Below are 16,611 nucleotides of genomic sequence, written 5' to 3'. Positions count from 1 at the left end.
TTTGCAATAACCACAAATTTTGAAAATCAAATACTGCAACCGCAACCGCAAATACGATTCGATTCTTCGTACTGCAAATGCGGTTTAGTTTCCTGCGATTGCAATTCCATTGCGATAAATTGTCAATTAATTTTTGCGATTTTTCGGTCTACAATGCCACTCCTAGTAGGAAGTAAGAATTGACACATGCATCAATTAATTTAGGTGCATTTTGATGGGGAGATGGTGTTAATTGAGACATAACAAGCGTATGATATAAAACAACAAACCACTTGAATACTAAGACACAGATAATATTAAGCATTTATCCTTATTCATATGAAAGTCGGTCAGAGGTTTCACATATATTCAGTGCCTGCTTAGAAACATTTTACATATATAGCTACCACTAGCAACAGCATTCAGCAGATAAACATTAAACACGACTTCTTTTTTCTTCTTCTTTTTTCGGGGTTGGGCTGTGGAACAAGCCTTTTCTTTTCTTGAAATGTAAAATATAACGTTGGGCCGTAAACGGAAAGGAAATAGGAGTTGAGCATGTTCTCATCTCATGACGCCCCAAACACCTACAAGGCAAATAAAAAAAAACACAAATTCATTAGCAATGACAAAGAAAATCAAATTCATTTCACACAATATTTCCATTATTTGTCATCTTGGTATTTGAGAATCCAGATCCTTTAGATCATGTCACAGATCTCACTTTTTAATTTTTTTTTTTTTAATAAAAACGATATTCTACTCTAATCTAATCTAAATAACGAGAAGGGTGATGCGAACTTGGGTGCAAAAGTACATCTGCTTTAGCCAACTTGACTAAGTTCATGTTTACATCATAGATCTCAATTTTAAGACGTAGCAGAAACCATATCCCGTATATTTATTTAATCACAATCAGATATGTATGCAAAAATAACTTATTAAAATTGTAAAATAAATATTTTTGCAGATATATGAGATCATCAAAAGTTAATGGAACAAAAAGCACAGGAAGATGGTGGATTACCAGAATATTATAGGTTAGTCGCTGTCGCTGCTGCTGCTGTCATGGCCATCCTTCTTCTTGTCCTTCTTCTTCTTCTTCTTCTTGTCGTCTTTGTCTTTCTCTTTGTGATCGCCGTCTTTCTTGTGGTGTTCGTCTTTCTTGTCCTTGTGGTGCTCGTCTTTCTTGTCCTTGTGGTGCTCACCTTCCTTCTTGTACTCCTCGTCTTTCTTGTGCTCGTTACCTCCTCCTCCTATGTGGAGGGCGTCTCCAATCTTGTGAACGATTCCTGCCATTGTTACTCTCTCTCTCTCTCTCTCTCTCTCTAGAAAATATGAATGGATTTTGATCTTTTGTGAAGGGAGGAATGTGAAGATGCCTTTTTATAAGGGAAACACACAACACCTTTCATTTTCCTTTTATTTTATTTTATTTTTTATTACAGGGGCTTATTTGGTACAACAAAACAAACGCGTTTCTTACAACGTTTGGTAAGAATTTGGAAATGCCTTTGTAGAAGCACCTCGAGTGTTTTTCTAGGTATGACTTCCAAATGTTTTTGTTTTAAGGCATTCTAGTAGAAGCGTTTATAAAAATTACAAAAGCGCTTATGAGTAGAATCGCTTTTATCCAATTTGAGCGTTGGGCGGTGTAGGGTTTGACTGAAATTACAAAAATGTCCACAGCCAATGAGATCCATAGAACGTTTGAAAATGCTATATTAAAGTAAGAGAAAAGAAGAGGTTTGTCTGAGTCTACTCTCAGTCTCCATCACCCGATATGCCACATCTTCCGGATGTCGGTAAGATCGTCTTAACTTAAATTAATAATATATGACTATTCTTTTTGTTCCCCGTTGGCCATGTTTTGTCCATAATCCATCTGGTTTGCCAATTAGGTATTTGACTCAAGAAGACCTGCCCTATTATCATGTATAGGAGGAGAACAACTTCCCTCAATCTGGCATGTCCGTTAGAGGTTTTCTCGTGTACGAAGGAATCGAGCCATTAACCTATCTTAATTCTAACTTATTAACTTGTCTAATCTCGCTCGAATTATTGAAACCTTTTATTTTCTATGTTCCCGTCTTTTTAAGAATATATAAACAAAAGATATTTAATATCTGAAAATGACTTGCATTATCTTTGAAATATGGTGTTCCTTGCGTTGAATTATGTTTGCACCCAATGCTATATCGATTTGGGACTTGTAAGTCGCATGTTTTGAATTTGGCATTTGGTAATTAGAATTCACATTCAAATAATAATAATTAAATACAAGGGGAACACAGTTTAGCATAAAACAACATCTCCTAGTGAATTTGAAGGTGAAAAAGGATCGTAGATTGGGAAATGCAAAAGCTCTACAAAAAGATTTTGCCAACACTTCGGATAAGCATGAATCTTTCTGACATTTTGCTATCGAAACTTTCAACAACGATCCTTAAATAACGCTACTGAAACTAGCGTCCACCCACCAATAGCATTAATCTCATGATTTTCACCAGGTCATATGAATCTATGTTCCAATGCTTTACACGTGTACGGTGAATAACTTGCCGACATTACTAGTAGCCTTATGCTGTTCTAAGAAACATCATAACTCTATGTAACCATCACTTTGGCCCATTGTGTCAATGTTGTCTTTATCATCAAACTTTTTCAGATATCCTATCCTATCTTATCTTCAATGAAAATGAAAGGTTTTTTTTTTCTTTCTTGTTCTAGATACAGACCCAATAATTTTATCTTCTTTGAGTAAATTACTCAAATAGTCCTCAAATTTGTACACGATTTACATTTTGGTCCATAAATTAAATTATTAGTCCAAATGGTACATAAACTTTATTTTAATCACTAATTTGATCCAACTGTTACATTTTGTCAATGTTACTGTTAAATATGAGGGCAAATTGGTGATTTCGTACGTTAAAAATAAATATACAAATTTATAAATAAACCCAATCCTAGACATGTATTTATAAAAAAAAACCCAAGCACTATTTAAACATAGAAACACACCCAAAATCAACCCCAAAGTCAACTTTTTGGGTGTGTTTATAAATGGATTTTGAATGTGTGTAATGATAGGTTTTGGGTGTGTTTATATGTTTAAATAGTGCTTGAGTTTTTTTATAATTTCAACTCCCATTTTGGGTGTTTTAGTAAAACTCCCAAATAAATAAATGCTAAAAAATAAATAAAAACTCTCTCTCTCTCTCTCTCTCTCTCTCTCTCTCCATTCCCCCATGGCCACCACCCTCAAGCTCCAACCCCCAAACCCATCCCACAACCACTCTCCACCCAAACCTATCCAACAACCACCCTCCATCCCAAACCCATCTCTCCATTTATAATCTGCTGACCTCTTAATTCATTCAGCAAAATCCTATCTCTATCAAATTGCATTTTATTTCCAACGCCATTCGCGCACATTCATAAAACATTTCTTAGGCTCCAGATTTTTGTTCAACATCATCTCCAGTTTTATATTCATTTGTGCATTTCATTGAACACATGAGAAGCAACCCATGATGTAGGGCATACAAATCCCTCACCCCACCTCCGCTCATTTCTTTTTTACCCTTGAACCTACCCGTAGCAAGCATTGGCTAAGAGGATCTGTGCCCCAACCATCTTGGTGGAGGTGGTCTCCGACCAACTCCTCAACACCATCCTCCGAAAACTGAAGCTAAACTTGGTAGCCTGCTTCAGCTTTTTCAAATTGGCTTCAAAACAGCAAAAATTTAGGCCCAACCTCAAGTCTTATGGTATAATTGTACATATATTGTCAAGAGCTCGAATGTACGATCAAATCAGAGCGTATTTGAACAAATTGGTTGGCCTCTGCAACAATAATTATTCAGCCTCTATGGTATGGGATGAGCTTGTTAGGGTTTATAGGGAATTTACCCATAACCCCATCTCAACAACCACCCAGACCCTCTCCCTCTCCCCCTTGATTTCCCTTTGTTGTTGAGAGACAACCACCCACCACCCTCCTCCCCACCTCATCTCTCGCCAACCCCACCTCCCAAAATCACAGCCACTGTCAAATTTTCATGTGCTTGATGAGTTTCCCAATAGTTCACAAATTGGATAGTAAAAATGAAGAAAAATATTAACTTTCAGGAAAATTTGTGATACCTCTTGACGTTCTTAGCCGAAGAACCCAAGAGTTTTTTCAATTCCAGAACATAATCGAATGGCATTTGCTTGTCAGCTTCAACTTTTTCATCCCCGTTTGCTTCCAAGATGCTTTTGTGTTCAGCATGAAGAATAGAGTCCAAGCACCTGCAAATTAAACAGCTTTTGGTTATTCAATATGTCTTTGTTTCTTCCAGCCATTTAAATGGGTTCAATGGGATTACAAAGAGAGAAGAAGAAAGTATTGCAGAGCATCATCTTCATCGCCATTTTTGTATTTTATATTTATTTTAACCCTATTTTATTTGTTAATTATGAAAAGTCGTATTTGCCCCTAAAATTTGGTTACATTTTGTTGAGGCCCAAAAATCCAAGGGGCTAAGCCCAAATTAACCCTTAGCCCGATATGGGTGATTGGATGCAAAATAAGCTCAATCGGGATAAAAGAAAATTTGTAAAAGCCGCCAACACAAGCTACAAGCGACAAATCATGCTAAACAAGCACGTGCAAAAGGAGCCAAGGACATACCGATATTACTAGATCACGCTCACATGCTCATTCGGCACTATTTGGCCCGACTATAGCCTATCATGGCATAATAAAACCCCAAGCACGAGCATAGAAATCATGCGCATTCTAATACCAAGCTACGTCACGAGCTTAAGTGGGCCCAAGCCACGAAATTAACCGGGGCTTACTGAGAAGGTTGTGGTATGGAGGGAAACAAGTAATCACGGGGCCCATTGAGGGTTCAAGGAACGTAGGTTTCAAAGCCACTTGGGGCTTTGGAACTCAAGCCGTTCCTAGAACCCAAGCATATGGGGTAGCATGAGAGAGAGGAGAAAAAATTGACCCATGCTCTAGGAAGACACCAAAGAACCTACCAAGATATTTAGCCCAGCCCACATCAATAGAATTAGAGGGAAAGCCTTTCCAGCAGCTTGACAAAAGCCTGTCAAACGATAGAAGTAACAAAGCCAGAGGACCCAATACCATATGTACAAGCCCAAGCCCAGCAGCTTGCAAAAATCTGGCGTCGAGCCCTATCCTCGTTTGAATTCCAAACAATGGTCATAAGGGAGCCACGGCAAGACCAGAGGAAATCCATGGGGGTGAGAGAAGTGTCCATCGGACAAAAGGCTTCATCTCTCCCCTTTTCCTCTATAAGCTCTGCACTGGGAGAAAACGTAAGGAAAGCGGTGGCGCCTTCCCCTCTATGGGAAAGCCCAGCTGCGTCAAGCCATTGGAACCATGAAGGGTTCCTTACCCATGCCCCTTGGATGGAGAAATTCATCAAAATATGACTGAGTAGGAGCTGCCAAAGAAAAAGGAAGAGGAAAACCAGACGAAATTAGAGCTTCTAACGCCTATAAAGGAGACTTCTGCTACCCAGAAAAGACATCCACAACTCAACGATCCAGACCTTGACCAAGCTTTGTCAAGCAAATCTGGAATTTTCTCAAGCCACCCAAACCTCTCTTCTGTTCATCTTTCTTCTTCTTAGGATAGGGCTCGCACTGATATTTCCTCCGTAAGAAACCCACGCTGTTTTCTCTCTCTCAAATTGCTAAACTTGTGAAAGCTTAGCTCCCATGCCACATGCTCCTCAAGCTAAGCCATTAATGAAATCCTCATGCTTATTTGGGTGTTAGTGAAGTGATCCTGAGAGTGTTCTTTTAAAATCTCATTAGATTTTCTAAAAACTCTCTTGGGAGCTTGTTTTTCGAACTCAGGCATTTGGGGGATTTTTGCTTGTTGCCTTCTCACAGAGCCCAGGCCCATTCGTCATTCTTTGGAACAAAACCCTACACATTTAACAGAAAATGTAACGGTTGGATCAAATGAAAAGTCGTATTTGCCCCTAAAATTTGGTTACATTTAACAGAAAATGTAACAGTTGGATCAAATGGACGATTAAAATAGAGTTTATGTACCATTTGAACTAATAATTTAATTTAGGGACCAAAATGTAAATCACGTACAAGTTTGAGGACCATTTGAGTAATCTATCCTATCTTCTTTCTTGTTTGACTCTTCTATTTAGTCAATAATATAGGTGATACTCTTTCTTCTCCCGATATTCTATTTTTCTCTAAGAATGTTTTAACTAGGCTTCCGTTAACATGCTAATTCTTACCAATGCAATATCATATTTTCTATAAATAAATAAGAAAGGACACACAGAATTAAGCGAGCAGAAGTGATGCATTGATTATCATTGGGTCAAATTTTGTTAACCTTTCTATTGATTTGAAGTGTAAATTAATAATTTTATTTCTCAATTAAAAAGCAAAGTAAAAAGTAAAAAATGAATTATATGGTAATGATCCTTCAACTTGAATCCAAGTTTGACTTTGGCCCCCCCAGTTCAATTATTCAGGTGTCAGTGAAATTTTACGGTGCCTGAGGTGCAGTGAAGGGGAGATATGCAGAGCAGTGGATGATCATGTAGATGCGGTCTAGTCTAGATGTGCAGAGTAGCATGGGTAAAATTTCCACTCATTTAAGGTTTTTTTACTTGATTTTTAATTCTTAAATCTTGTTTTATACTTTTTATTCTAACTTGTTATTGATGTAAGGTAGAATTACTAATTTACCCCTTTGATTAACAAAATGTTGAGGGATTTGTAATCAGAAAGCGATACACACGTAGAAGTACGAGGACCACAGTTAAATTAAAGAACTGTATTGTATTGTAGGACGAAAGTGAAGATCGGGTACAGATTCAGTGACCGTTGTCATAATTTACCCTTTCATCTTTATAACTACTAGACATTTATCACCAAATGAATTGAATTTGGGTAAAAAGATTTATGTACAAACCACATCATTTGATTACTAGGGTGGTGGCCTCAACCCAGAAATTGGACAATGGGAATCTTGGCAAGACGGAGACAAAGGATGACAAAAATAGGTTATACACAAACAGAATTACAAACCTCCACAGGATCTACAATAGCAACACTCAGTTTCATCTCATAGCTCCGAGTAAATTGGCACCATCAAGCTTTGCACCTTCCAAATGCTGTTCAAAACATAAAAAGAACAGTCACATCCTCAATTCCTTGCCTTGAAAGATACAACTATCAACTATCAACTAAGTTATCAAGAAAAGATCTTGGCCTTCTCAATGCTACAATGGACCTTAGATTATGCACATGTAAAAATATACTACAATTTGAGAGTTGAGACGAACAAAAGGAAAGCTATAAGCCCAGGCATCCCTAATAAAATTCAAGCGAGGAAAGTAAATACTAAACTTGGAATGCAACATTGTTCATGTTTAGTAACCTGATCAATCTATTTTTTGGTTTTGAAAACAATAACCAAAAGAAAGGTCACAGAATGCCGAGCAGCTTTCATTACCGTATCTCGAAGATTCACTTGCCGTAAATAAGCTCGTTGAAGGTTTGCATCCTTCAAATTGGTATTGCTCAACTTGGCACCCTAGCACGCAAAAAATTCAGCCAAACAAATCAATTATGATAGTGGTAGGGAGCAGATTCTTTTAAGATTCATTCATGCACGCATAATGTGATATAAGATGAAACTACAGATTTTTTTCTTTGATATTCACTTTAGGTAAACAAGGGGGTATTTCTCCATAACAACCTCTTATACCAGCTTATACGATTGTCATATATATGAACATTCTTAATCACGGAATTAATGTTTCGAAAAAACATGCTGAGTTCTTTCTTTCAACATTAAATCAAATAACGTATAAGAAATGTGCGCCTCTCACATGCAATTATACACAAATACGATATATAGAGGAGGAACATGAACAAAAGTTGGCTCCGTAAACTAAAAGATAAGTGCCATAAACATATTTCACTATGTGAAATCAATTTATTTTATGTCAGCCACATGAATACATTTTTTCAATTGAGCCATTTCTTAAATTTTTCGTTTTACCTTGTCTTTGTTTGCCACATGTACCCGCCCCTGCCCCATGTACACTCCCTAATTAATTTAAATTGCACTTAATGATACTCATGAACCATTTATTAACGATAAGTCCATCCCACAAAAGCATCGAGGAATAAATCTGGCACAGCTTCTAAGAAAGAGACATGCAGCACCAAATTGTTAACTGACTCTTCCTACTCATGCAACGTCAATAAAACAAAACCTGTTGCCTACAACATGTAGGAAAAAAAAATATATACAATATAGTATACACTATACACTAAGCAAGAGAATATGTAACAAAAAGGTGACTCTTACTGCACATGCAGCGTCAATAGACAAAAAACTGTTTCCTCTTCAATGTCAAGATATTTAGAATGCATCATTAAAGAAAAAACACCACAGATTTTACATTGCTTTTCTTTTTATACCGGCACCACTCACCTCCAGTGACTACCTAGTCCAATGTCAAGATATTCAGAATGCTGAATCCAAAGTAGAAAATAATTAAATGGATATCTTACATTGCTTTTCTTTTTATACATTCACCACTCACCTCCAATGACTACCTAATGCAATCACCAAACATTTTCTCAAAAGCACCACAGATTTGATGCCAAATCTAATATGATAAACATGTTGGTGTAGGGTTTATCTATATCACTAGTGCTAAGAATGGGTATATAACTAAATATACCTCTAGGAAGTAGCCAAGAAAGATAACTCAAGGAGAGAGAAACTGAAATGTCTCAGATTAAAATATGAGAGCTAATTGCCCTAGTACTAAGGCAGCTGAAATGTCTAATAGTAGAACATTAGAACTAATCCCTAAAATGGTGTTCTTCTTGAATGTCCCTTTCCTAGTTTGGTTATATGTAGGGAATCAGAAGCAAAAGATTATTACAAAGTACAAATAATGGGTCCCAAATCTACCCATTAATTGTTTGCTAGAAAAATGCAGGTCCACAGATAAGGATCCCTCCATAAAGGTTAAACAAACAAGGGAATGGAAGAATCATTTTTACATTTCTATCCCCTTCCCTCTATTATCTCAGAGCAAACGAAGCTTTAGAAAAAGGCAAAAAAAATTGGGTAGAAAATGAAAACTATTCTAATGGTACTCTTCTCCTCCAAAAAAAGGAGAGCAAAGATATCCCCCCTCATGTTGCAATGTATTAGCAAGCCGATGGAGCTACGTGGTTCAGAAAACTTAGAATTATGACAATTCATGAGCTTCTTTAGAAGTCAAACTGGATAATTGAGCTCTCAAAATCAATTTATAGGAATGCTTTTAATCTCTTAAGCATAGAAGACATATTTCAGACCTTTTTAATTTATTTATTATTAATTTTTTTTGGCACATAACGACCAATTTACCTTCAAATTTGCTCCTTCCAGAATAGCTCCCTCTAAATTGGCATTTGTAAGATCAGCATTCTGAAAAAATATGAGAAACAAGTAATATATTATTACCCTCTCTAAGTACCAAATCCTAAGGCATCTTGCACTCATCGACAAACAAACGATTGAATGATTAATTGCAGTGCGATCAGCAAGAAAATCAGGAAATTCTTCTCTTTTTATTGGCAACCTCCTAATACAACAATATTGAATTCATAACGATTAACAGAGAGAGACAGAGCTTTTTTCTTTATGGCTATATTTTTGGTGGACATCTTTTACTTTCCTTCTTATTTCCTTCAGTTTCTAATAGCAGAGTCATCTTCCTAGTGGTCCTTGTGTTTTCATGCTTTCTGACTATGAGTCATTTAGAAAGAAACATCTTATCTCACATATGTAGTAGGTTCCCATGATGGACTGGCATTACTAGATTGTAAGGAATATCTTTATTGTGCAGTTCACTGGCAACGAACAGAAGGAATCACATACAAAAGCTCACAATAAGTAAGCCAATCTGCCAGTGAATACGAATTACAGAAAGGCTTTTCTAGACAGATTTATTGTTGTGCTCGTTGTAGTCTGAAATCAATTATCTATAAGCGCCAAAAGCAAAATCATGAGCCAAGATCATAAAGAGCATACTGCGAGTAGGAAGTGGAATTAATCCTCCCAAATAAAACCAACAGGAATCTGAAATTTATGCTGCAAAGGAGAGGATTGGGATGTCTTAAAGTGTTCCTATTTGAATTGAAATCTTTATTTTAAATTCTGAAGGTTATCACGCCAGTAAATTCTATTGCTGATAGTTCTTCTCGTTCAAATCTGCAAGAACTATGCCCGTTGTAAAATTCAAAACTTGGCAACAGCCGCTGGAATATTTCCTGACAGCAGCAGTTTCAAGATTGGCACTCATTATAAACTATCAAGCGAACTCCAATGCTTCTAATGTTTTCCAGAATGGTAGACATATATGTCTAAGCTTAATACTATAAATTTTCAGATTTGTTGGAGTTGTGCTCTCTTTTCAAGAATTTAAAAAAAAAATTCCTGTGTCGATTAATAATAAATCATATCATTTATATGAAATAAAAAAAATAGGGGCAAGAATTATAGTTGGATCCGGAACCTCTGCTTGTTTTTTCTCTGCCATGATCTGCTTGACTTTTATTATAAGCATGACACCTCATTTAAAATATATCTAAAGGCTAAAAAATTGACAACACCTCATCTTTAAACACTAAAAAAAACATTAAACCTACGAAGTAAAAATTCTCTTTAACCAAATCAGGTTTTCCCCCTCGCTCTGCAGTAAGAACCAAACATGATGATCAATATCAATCCTTAAATCGGGAAAAAAAGTGTAGGGTCCTTCAATTTCAAATATTTGTTCTTAACAAACACTTCAATTCCAGTATTTTACACTGGAAAATTATTGTTGATTTCAATCATAAAATTTTAGTCGTGTATTTGGCCAAATAGGCATTTGCAATATTCTGAATATTTTCTGCAGCAATGCCAGCACCATCATGTTCTTTTTCTTCAATTTTTATCAATATGCTTTGTAATAATCTTTCCTTATGCGAGAAAAGAAAGATATATGTTCAATGTGTTAGAAAGGTAATTTCAATTGTATTTCTTGAACTTGGGAAGGTGATATATATTGTCCCAAACACATGAGAATCAAGATGGGGGAGAAAAACTTGATGTGAATACTGGGACGACAATATTTATTTGTTCAGTTATTGTTAAAGGTTTTTCTTTTCTATTCTATTCAAAATTATGTGGCAGTCTTTTAGCCATTAGATATATTTTAAATGAGGTATCATACTTAGAATAAAAGTCAAGCAGATCATGGCAGAGAAAAAACAAGCAGAGAATCCGGATCCATTATAGTTAGCTTGTAAAAGAAAAATATAAAGTCCTATTCATCACCCTCTAGGATGCAATTTCATTCATGTGCCACAGAAAAATTCTAAGCCTAAATTTCTATTTTGCTTTAATTCGTTAAAATCCATGACTTTATTTACTGGTTTTTTTTTGGGTAACAAAATCTGTAGAAAAGACAATGCAATGAAGTAGGAAAAATAGGCTCTTGTAAGCTCAACCATTATTGGCAATCGACTCTTAAGGATAAAAAGAAAAAAGAACCAAAGTAATACAGGCAACTGACAGAATATACGACATGCAGTTAACTTTGCCCTCATTAATGGAAGTAAATATGTTTGGCACCATAGTATAGATTCAATGACGTTAGATGACTAGTTCATCTTTCTTGCATAACGCATCACAGACGAACAGTTACTATCTCATTAATGGATGTTCTGGAAAACCAAGGAGGACAAATTACTTGAAAAATAAGTGAGCTACATATTAAAATTATAAATACAGAACCTGTAGGTGTGCAGAACGCAGGTCTGCCTGGCAGAAGCTAGAATTAATCAAGCATGCATCTGCAAACAGGGTAAAACATGATTAAAAGGAAAATTCGAAGTCTTAATAGGAGTAAATGAGGCACATAAACTTACTAGAAGTTAAAAAAATTAAAGAAAAAATTAAGTTCATGTTAACAGAACACATGCCAAGGAATTTTAGGCAACATTAGGATGGAACTAACAAATAGAATATTACTAAAATTTTATCACAATGGAAAAAAGTTTGCCTTGTAGATTTGCACTTTGAAGATTAGCTCCAGCCAACAAAGCTCCACGGAGATTTGCCCCAGTAAATTCACATCTTCCCTAGGTAAAAGATAATTGCATTAATCAGGCAGCCAGTAACATATTATACATATTATATAATCAATATCACTGCTGGGGAATTTCAATGCCATACTCCCGCAAAGTTGCATTGTGAAAATTGGTGCCCTCAGCATCCACATCCTGCAACAAAATATGAAAGCTTCAATAGTCATGCTGATGTTATAAAAAGAATGGACACCCTATATACCAAATAAAATAAACAGTAGAAAATCTTTAACTTTAATACAAGTGTACAATTAAAACTCTGGATCGTGGATGCTAAACCAGGTCGATGTTCTTTTATAGAAAATAGAGTGGGTATTTCTAACAAGATATAGCATGTATAAATAACAGTAGTTGTTCTCAACAGACCAGATGTACCATCTAATCACTTAAGCTTACCTTGAACTTAGCACAATGAAGGTTTGCACGTGAGAAAAAGACATTTCTCAGACATGCATAGCTGAAGTCAACAAATGACAGGTCCTGCCATTCCATTGACAAAATAAGACCGCAACATCAAAGACACATTATCAAACAGAGTTTTTCTTGCATTTTTACCATCCAAAAGAAGTTCCTAATTAAACAAAAGAATCAATTTCGAAAGTTGCACTCATATGCCTCAGTTTGGTAACACAATTGGCTTAAGTTTAAACTGGCTTTTCTAGAGCAGATTCAAATCAACTGTAGAAAAGCTGCAGTAACGTACTTGAATTCCTTCAGGTCCTGTGTGCTGTGCAGAACATTTGGTGAATACCAATTGTCATCATGACCCAAATAGATATCACTAGTGGTTATTCACTAGCAGGTTTAAATAATCTAGCAATGAATGTAAGGGGTTTCAACATGCTTAAAGGAAAAATTTTCTCATTCTTAACATATATTCAAAATTAAATTCAAAATGTAATAAATTTTGGTTATAAAAGGAATGGTACACTAGGCTTGAAAGAGGGCATTGCAGAGAAAATGCAGATGCATGGATCTCTTTAGGGTGCCGCATTCCGTGCCTGTAATGCTGATGCTACATGTTCTAAACGGAAACTAGCTAAGTGTAGTTTGCAGTTAAAATGTGTTTTTCCAAATTTCTAGAAAACGAATCCTACACGGGACAAATCTACTGCTAGAACTGTTTCAGAACTGAGAACCTGAGAAATTACCAATTTCGAAAGGTCAAGGCCAGAAAGATTGACACCTCGAAACCTGACTCTCTCAGACTGTATACACTTGATGATATCAGTACGTGTTAATTCTGTATCTAACTCTTCATCCTCCTTCGTCTTATTTAGGATAGCATGTATCCCATCTATCAGCCCCTGAAACAGTTTCATGAGTTCATAGCATTGTTCATACAAGATTACTGATCAAACAGAAAGAGGCAGCACCATCTCTAAATATGGCAGGATTAGTTGTGATGGGAGAAAGAAATGGCAAAATGTTTGACATGCAAATTTATTAGTAGATTGATGCATGAATCTCAGCACAGGAATAAACTCCACTGCTTCAACATAGTTAGAGATGAAGAGAAAAATACATAAAATGGTTTGGAGTTGTATAGTTGCAATATATAAGGATTTGTTTTATTGCCGACAGTCTGGAATTATAAGCATTTTATGTTAATAGACTGTGAATCTGAACTAGTAACCACGTTGATCATTGCTTGAATGTGTAGTCCAGATTCACAGTTTGGCAATTAAGATGCTTATGTTGCCAGACTGTATATCGCAAGAGAACAATACCTTATATATCATATACACTTATATAACAGAATGTAGTTAGAAAAATGACGCCTTATAAGAAACCAAGGTTAATTACATCACTTGTGTCTTTGAGTTCACTTGGATAGTAAATAAGGCCAACTGACCAGTATAAAAAGACAAGTTGGCAGCCACGACAATTGCTCCCATGGGCCACACATGACTAGAAACAAGTAGGAAATAGCACTACAGGCATTGAATAAATCCCACTAAAGAGATCCATGCATATGATTTCCTCCGTAGTGCTCTCTCTCAAGCCTAGCATATCATATTACCGAAATTATGACATTTTTCAATCTATATTGAATCAAAACTTTCTTTAGCAAACTGAAATCACTTACATTTCTAACAGTGAGCATTCAAGTTTATTTGAACCTCCAATCAGTTTAAATGAGAAGGAACCAAAAATTCATGATTTGAATAAAGACGCATACAACATGAATTAAAGTGCAAACCTGATGAACTCAAAATATATCACTAACTTTTCTAAACAAGAATAAATGAATATTAAAACCACACTTACAAGAAGTTGATAGTATTCAGCCTCCCTAAGAAGTTCTGTATATTTCGAATCTTTTAATGTGGGAACAACACCATCCCTCAACCAATTAAGGATGTGCCGGAAATGTTCGCCATCCCTATCAACAAATACATATCCCTGCAAGAATAAAAAAGGATATAAAATATTTGAGAAGTTTTTATAAAAGGGTACCCAAATGAATGAATTAACAATCTTCTAATAAACTGCATGAGGAAGAAAAACTTGCTTGACATATTAATAGCTACTTGGTTTCATTTGATGCAGAAGTGTACCATTTCATTAAACAATAGGATAGTGTTTAATCTAAATAGACTGATTTAAAAATCAAACTACGCTGAAATTGATCCTCATATTTTAGTCAAGCGACAATTGTTTAAAAGAATTTCTCCGAGCTTCATTCCTCCACATCTAACATATGCTTGGGTTGTTGTCGGGCAATGGTGATCATGGAAAGTTGTTTACGACAATGCCAAACTTAACATTCGATGAAAATGCAAGACAGAAATTGCTCCAACCAAGCAGAATTGTTTACCTTTTCGGGGTCCTGACACAGAGTATGGCGACCACTGAACATAGCAGCCAGCATGGAATCCGGCTCACGCTGAGTCAAAGTATCAATAGTAGTGCAAAACTTCTTTCCTCCTGTTGACAAACAATAAAATCATACCAAATTATGTACCCAATTCTCAAGTTCTATAGTGTAGGTACACTATCAAAAAGTTTAAGTCCAATAATTAATCTACATCATCAACTATTTACAACTTCAATTAGTTATACACACACATATGCATAGCTCTTCCATTCAAAGGTTGCACTAATTGCCTTACATGGCGAACTTTTTCCCAATCTCATCCCGTAGAATCAAAATATTCAATTCATTTTCCTTATTTTGCTTGGTTTTCTCCGGCACCAAAATTACAAAAATATATTCTTTTCAGAGACTAGGGAGCAAATTAAAATTTAGGGTTTAAACTTCCATTTCAGAGCAACCAAGTCGATTTAAAGAAACAGCAAATTCACATTCAGATGGATTACAACAGGGAGAGGGAGCTGACCGATGTTGAGGCGAATCAGAGAGGAGGAATCAGAGTCATTCGTCATTGATTTGAGGGCTTCGATGAGGAAATGAGTTGAAAATGGCCGTCCCAGTAATTCAAAGCTCTCAACTTGTGTTTATTTGTTTGGTTTCCAAATTATGGCTTTAGGTTTAACGTTGAAATTTGCAGCCTATTTGGAGTTCAAGTTGGCTGTGCTTTACTTTTAGCAACGGAGAAAGAGAATAAAGAAAATAACTATTATTATTTTTAATTTCTACCATTGTTAAAATTTAATATTAAATCTAAGATTGGAAAACAAGGTTGAAGGAAAAAAAAAAGGAAAATTGTTACTCCCATATAATAGTTTAGTAATAAGGACAGAAATCCTCAATAGCTTATATTTTATAGTATAAATACTATATTCATGAACATCAACTTAAATTATTTTTCTTTGGGCTGCTTAGATCTAAGTTCAAAACGATTAGTTGTCATTATTGTTTAATTCACACGTTTTTAGTTTTAGATGTAAGTCCTTTGACATTTATGACTTTTTTTGTCGTATCGATTTTACCATTTGAGGTAAATAAGGAAAACACATTGAAAATCTAAATTTAATGCATTATTTCCTTGTAATTGAATTTCATAATTTAAATTTTGAATTATTTCTTTTATAATATTTACCTAATATAAGAATAAAATACAATTTAATCAATGATGTTGTAAATGCATGAATTCGTGGATAACCATACCTCTTATCATTCACCCTTTCTAATTCTATGTAACATATACACTAAATACCATAGTTATGAGCTTGTAACTTATGAGTTGTTAATGTCTTCTTATCATTGTAAGCCAATAAATAAGAGGTCTTATCAAGATGAGAAAGACAAGTTGATTAACACAAATGATGTTGTCTTTTTCTACTTTCCAATTCTCTCTACAATTTTCCCTTATTTATATAACACGTTATCAACACGAGCCTCCAACCACTTGAGATTTTATTTATTTATTTATTTATTTATAATATCTTAGAAATAGAATAGTTTCCGCTTATATATCGCAATATAGAACTCTTGTCACATAGGCTTTGGCAAACGGA

At 35.4% G+C, this 16,611-nt stretch overlaps 2 protein-coding genes across 6 annotated transcripts; both read right to left on the bottom strand.

Moving 5' to 3' along the window:
- Nucleotides 1-291: 291 nt before the first annotated feature.
- LOC103339061 (dehydrin family protein) lies at nucleotides 292-1,278 on the bottom strand. The gene is made up of 2 exons (XM_016796383.2): nucleotides 1,007-1,278; nucleotides 292-566 (listed from the first exon to the last, which is right to left on the bottom strand). The coding sequence occupies exon 1, from the start codon at nucleotides 1,276-1,278 to the stop codon at nucleotides 1,021-1,023; it is 258 nt and encodes an 85-aa protein (XP_016651869.1). The 3' UTR covers nucleotides 292-566; nucleotides 1,007-1,020.
- Nucleotides 1,174-15,716, bottom strand: FIP2 (potassium channel tetramerization domain-containing protein / pentapeptide repeat-containing protein). Of its 5 annotated transcripts, XR_016122605.1 has the most exons (13): nucleotides 15,531-15,716; nucleotides 15,008-15,117; nucleotides 14,458-14,592; nucleotides 13,338-13,493; nucleotides 12,583-12,666; nucleotides 12,275-12,321; nucleotides 12,102-12,175; nucleotides 11,834-11,892; nucleotides 9,419-9,478; nucleotides 7,496-7,576; nucleotides 7,069-7,154; nucleotides 4,129-4,275; nucleotides 1,174-4,030 (listed from the first exon to the last, which is right to left on the bottom strand). XR_016122605.1 is itself a non-coding variant. In XM_089042542.1 (12 exons), exons 1-11 carry the CDS (start codon nucleotides 15,574-15,576, stop codon nucleotides 7,101-7,103), a joined length of 906 nt encoding a protein of 301 aa, XP_088898668.1. In that variant the 5' UTR covers nucleotides 15,577-15,716; the 3' UTR covers nucleotides 4,082-4,275; nucleotides 7,069-7,100. The 5 variants fall into 5 exon arrangements, 4 of the variants coding, with proteins under 4 accessions (XP_088898668.1, XP_008240556.1, XP_008240559.1 ...); XM_089042542.1 differs by lacking the exon at nucleotides 1,174-4,030 and having other exon boundaries at nucleotides 4,082-4,275; XM_008242334.2 differs by lacking the exons at nucleotides 1,174-4,030; nucleotides 4,129-4,275 and having other exon boundaries at nucleotides 6,800-7,154; nucleotides 15,531-15,715.
- Nucleotides 15,717-16,611: the final 895 nt, after the last annotated feature.

The sequence above is a fragment of the Prunus mume genome, linkage group LG8, assembly GCF_029339155.1.
Source record: "Prunus mume cultivar Tortuosa linkage group LG8, ASM2933915v1, whole genome shotgun sequence".
In the NCBI taxonomy this organism is placed as follows: Eukaryota; Viridiplantae; Streptophyta; class Magnoliopsida; order Rosales; family Rosaceae; genus Prunus; species Prunus mume.
The sequence above is the reverse complement of the archived record's forward strand: the minus strand, read 5'-3'. Positions and strand labels throughout refer to the sequence as shown.

What these genes read in the sequence shown, in the direction of transcription:
- LOC103339061 (XM_016796383.2), bottom strand. Translation starts at nt 1,278, where the DNA reads ATGGCAGGAATCGTTCACAAGATTGGAGACGCCCTCCACATAGGAGGA.
- FIP2 (XM_089042542.1), bottom strand. Translation starts at nt 15,576, where the DNA reads ATGACGAATGACTCTGATTCCTCCTCTCTGATTCGCCTCAACATCG. An exon ending in TGTGTCAGGACCCCGAAAAG is followed by an intron (nt 14,593 to 15,007) that starts GTAAACAATTCT and finishes TTATTCTTGCAG; the next exon opens with GGATATGTATTTGTTGATAG. An exon ending in TTCATTGTGCTAAGTTCAAG is followed by an intron (nt 12,322 to 12,582) that starts GTAAGCTTAAGT and finishes ATTTTGTTGCAG; the next exon opens with GATGTGGATGCTGAGGGCAC.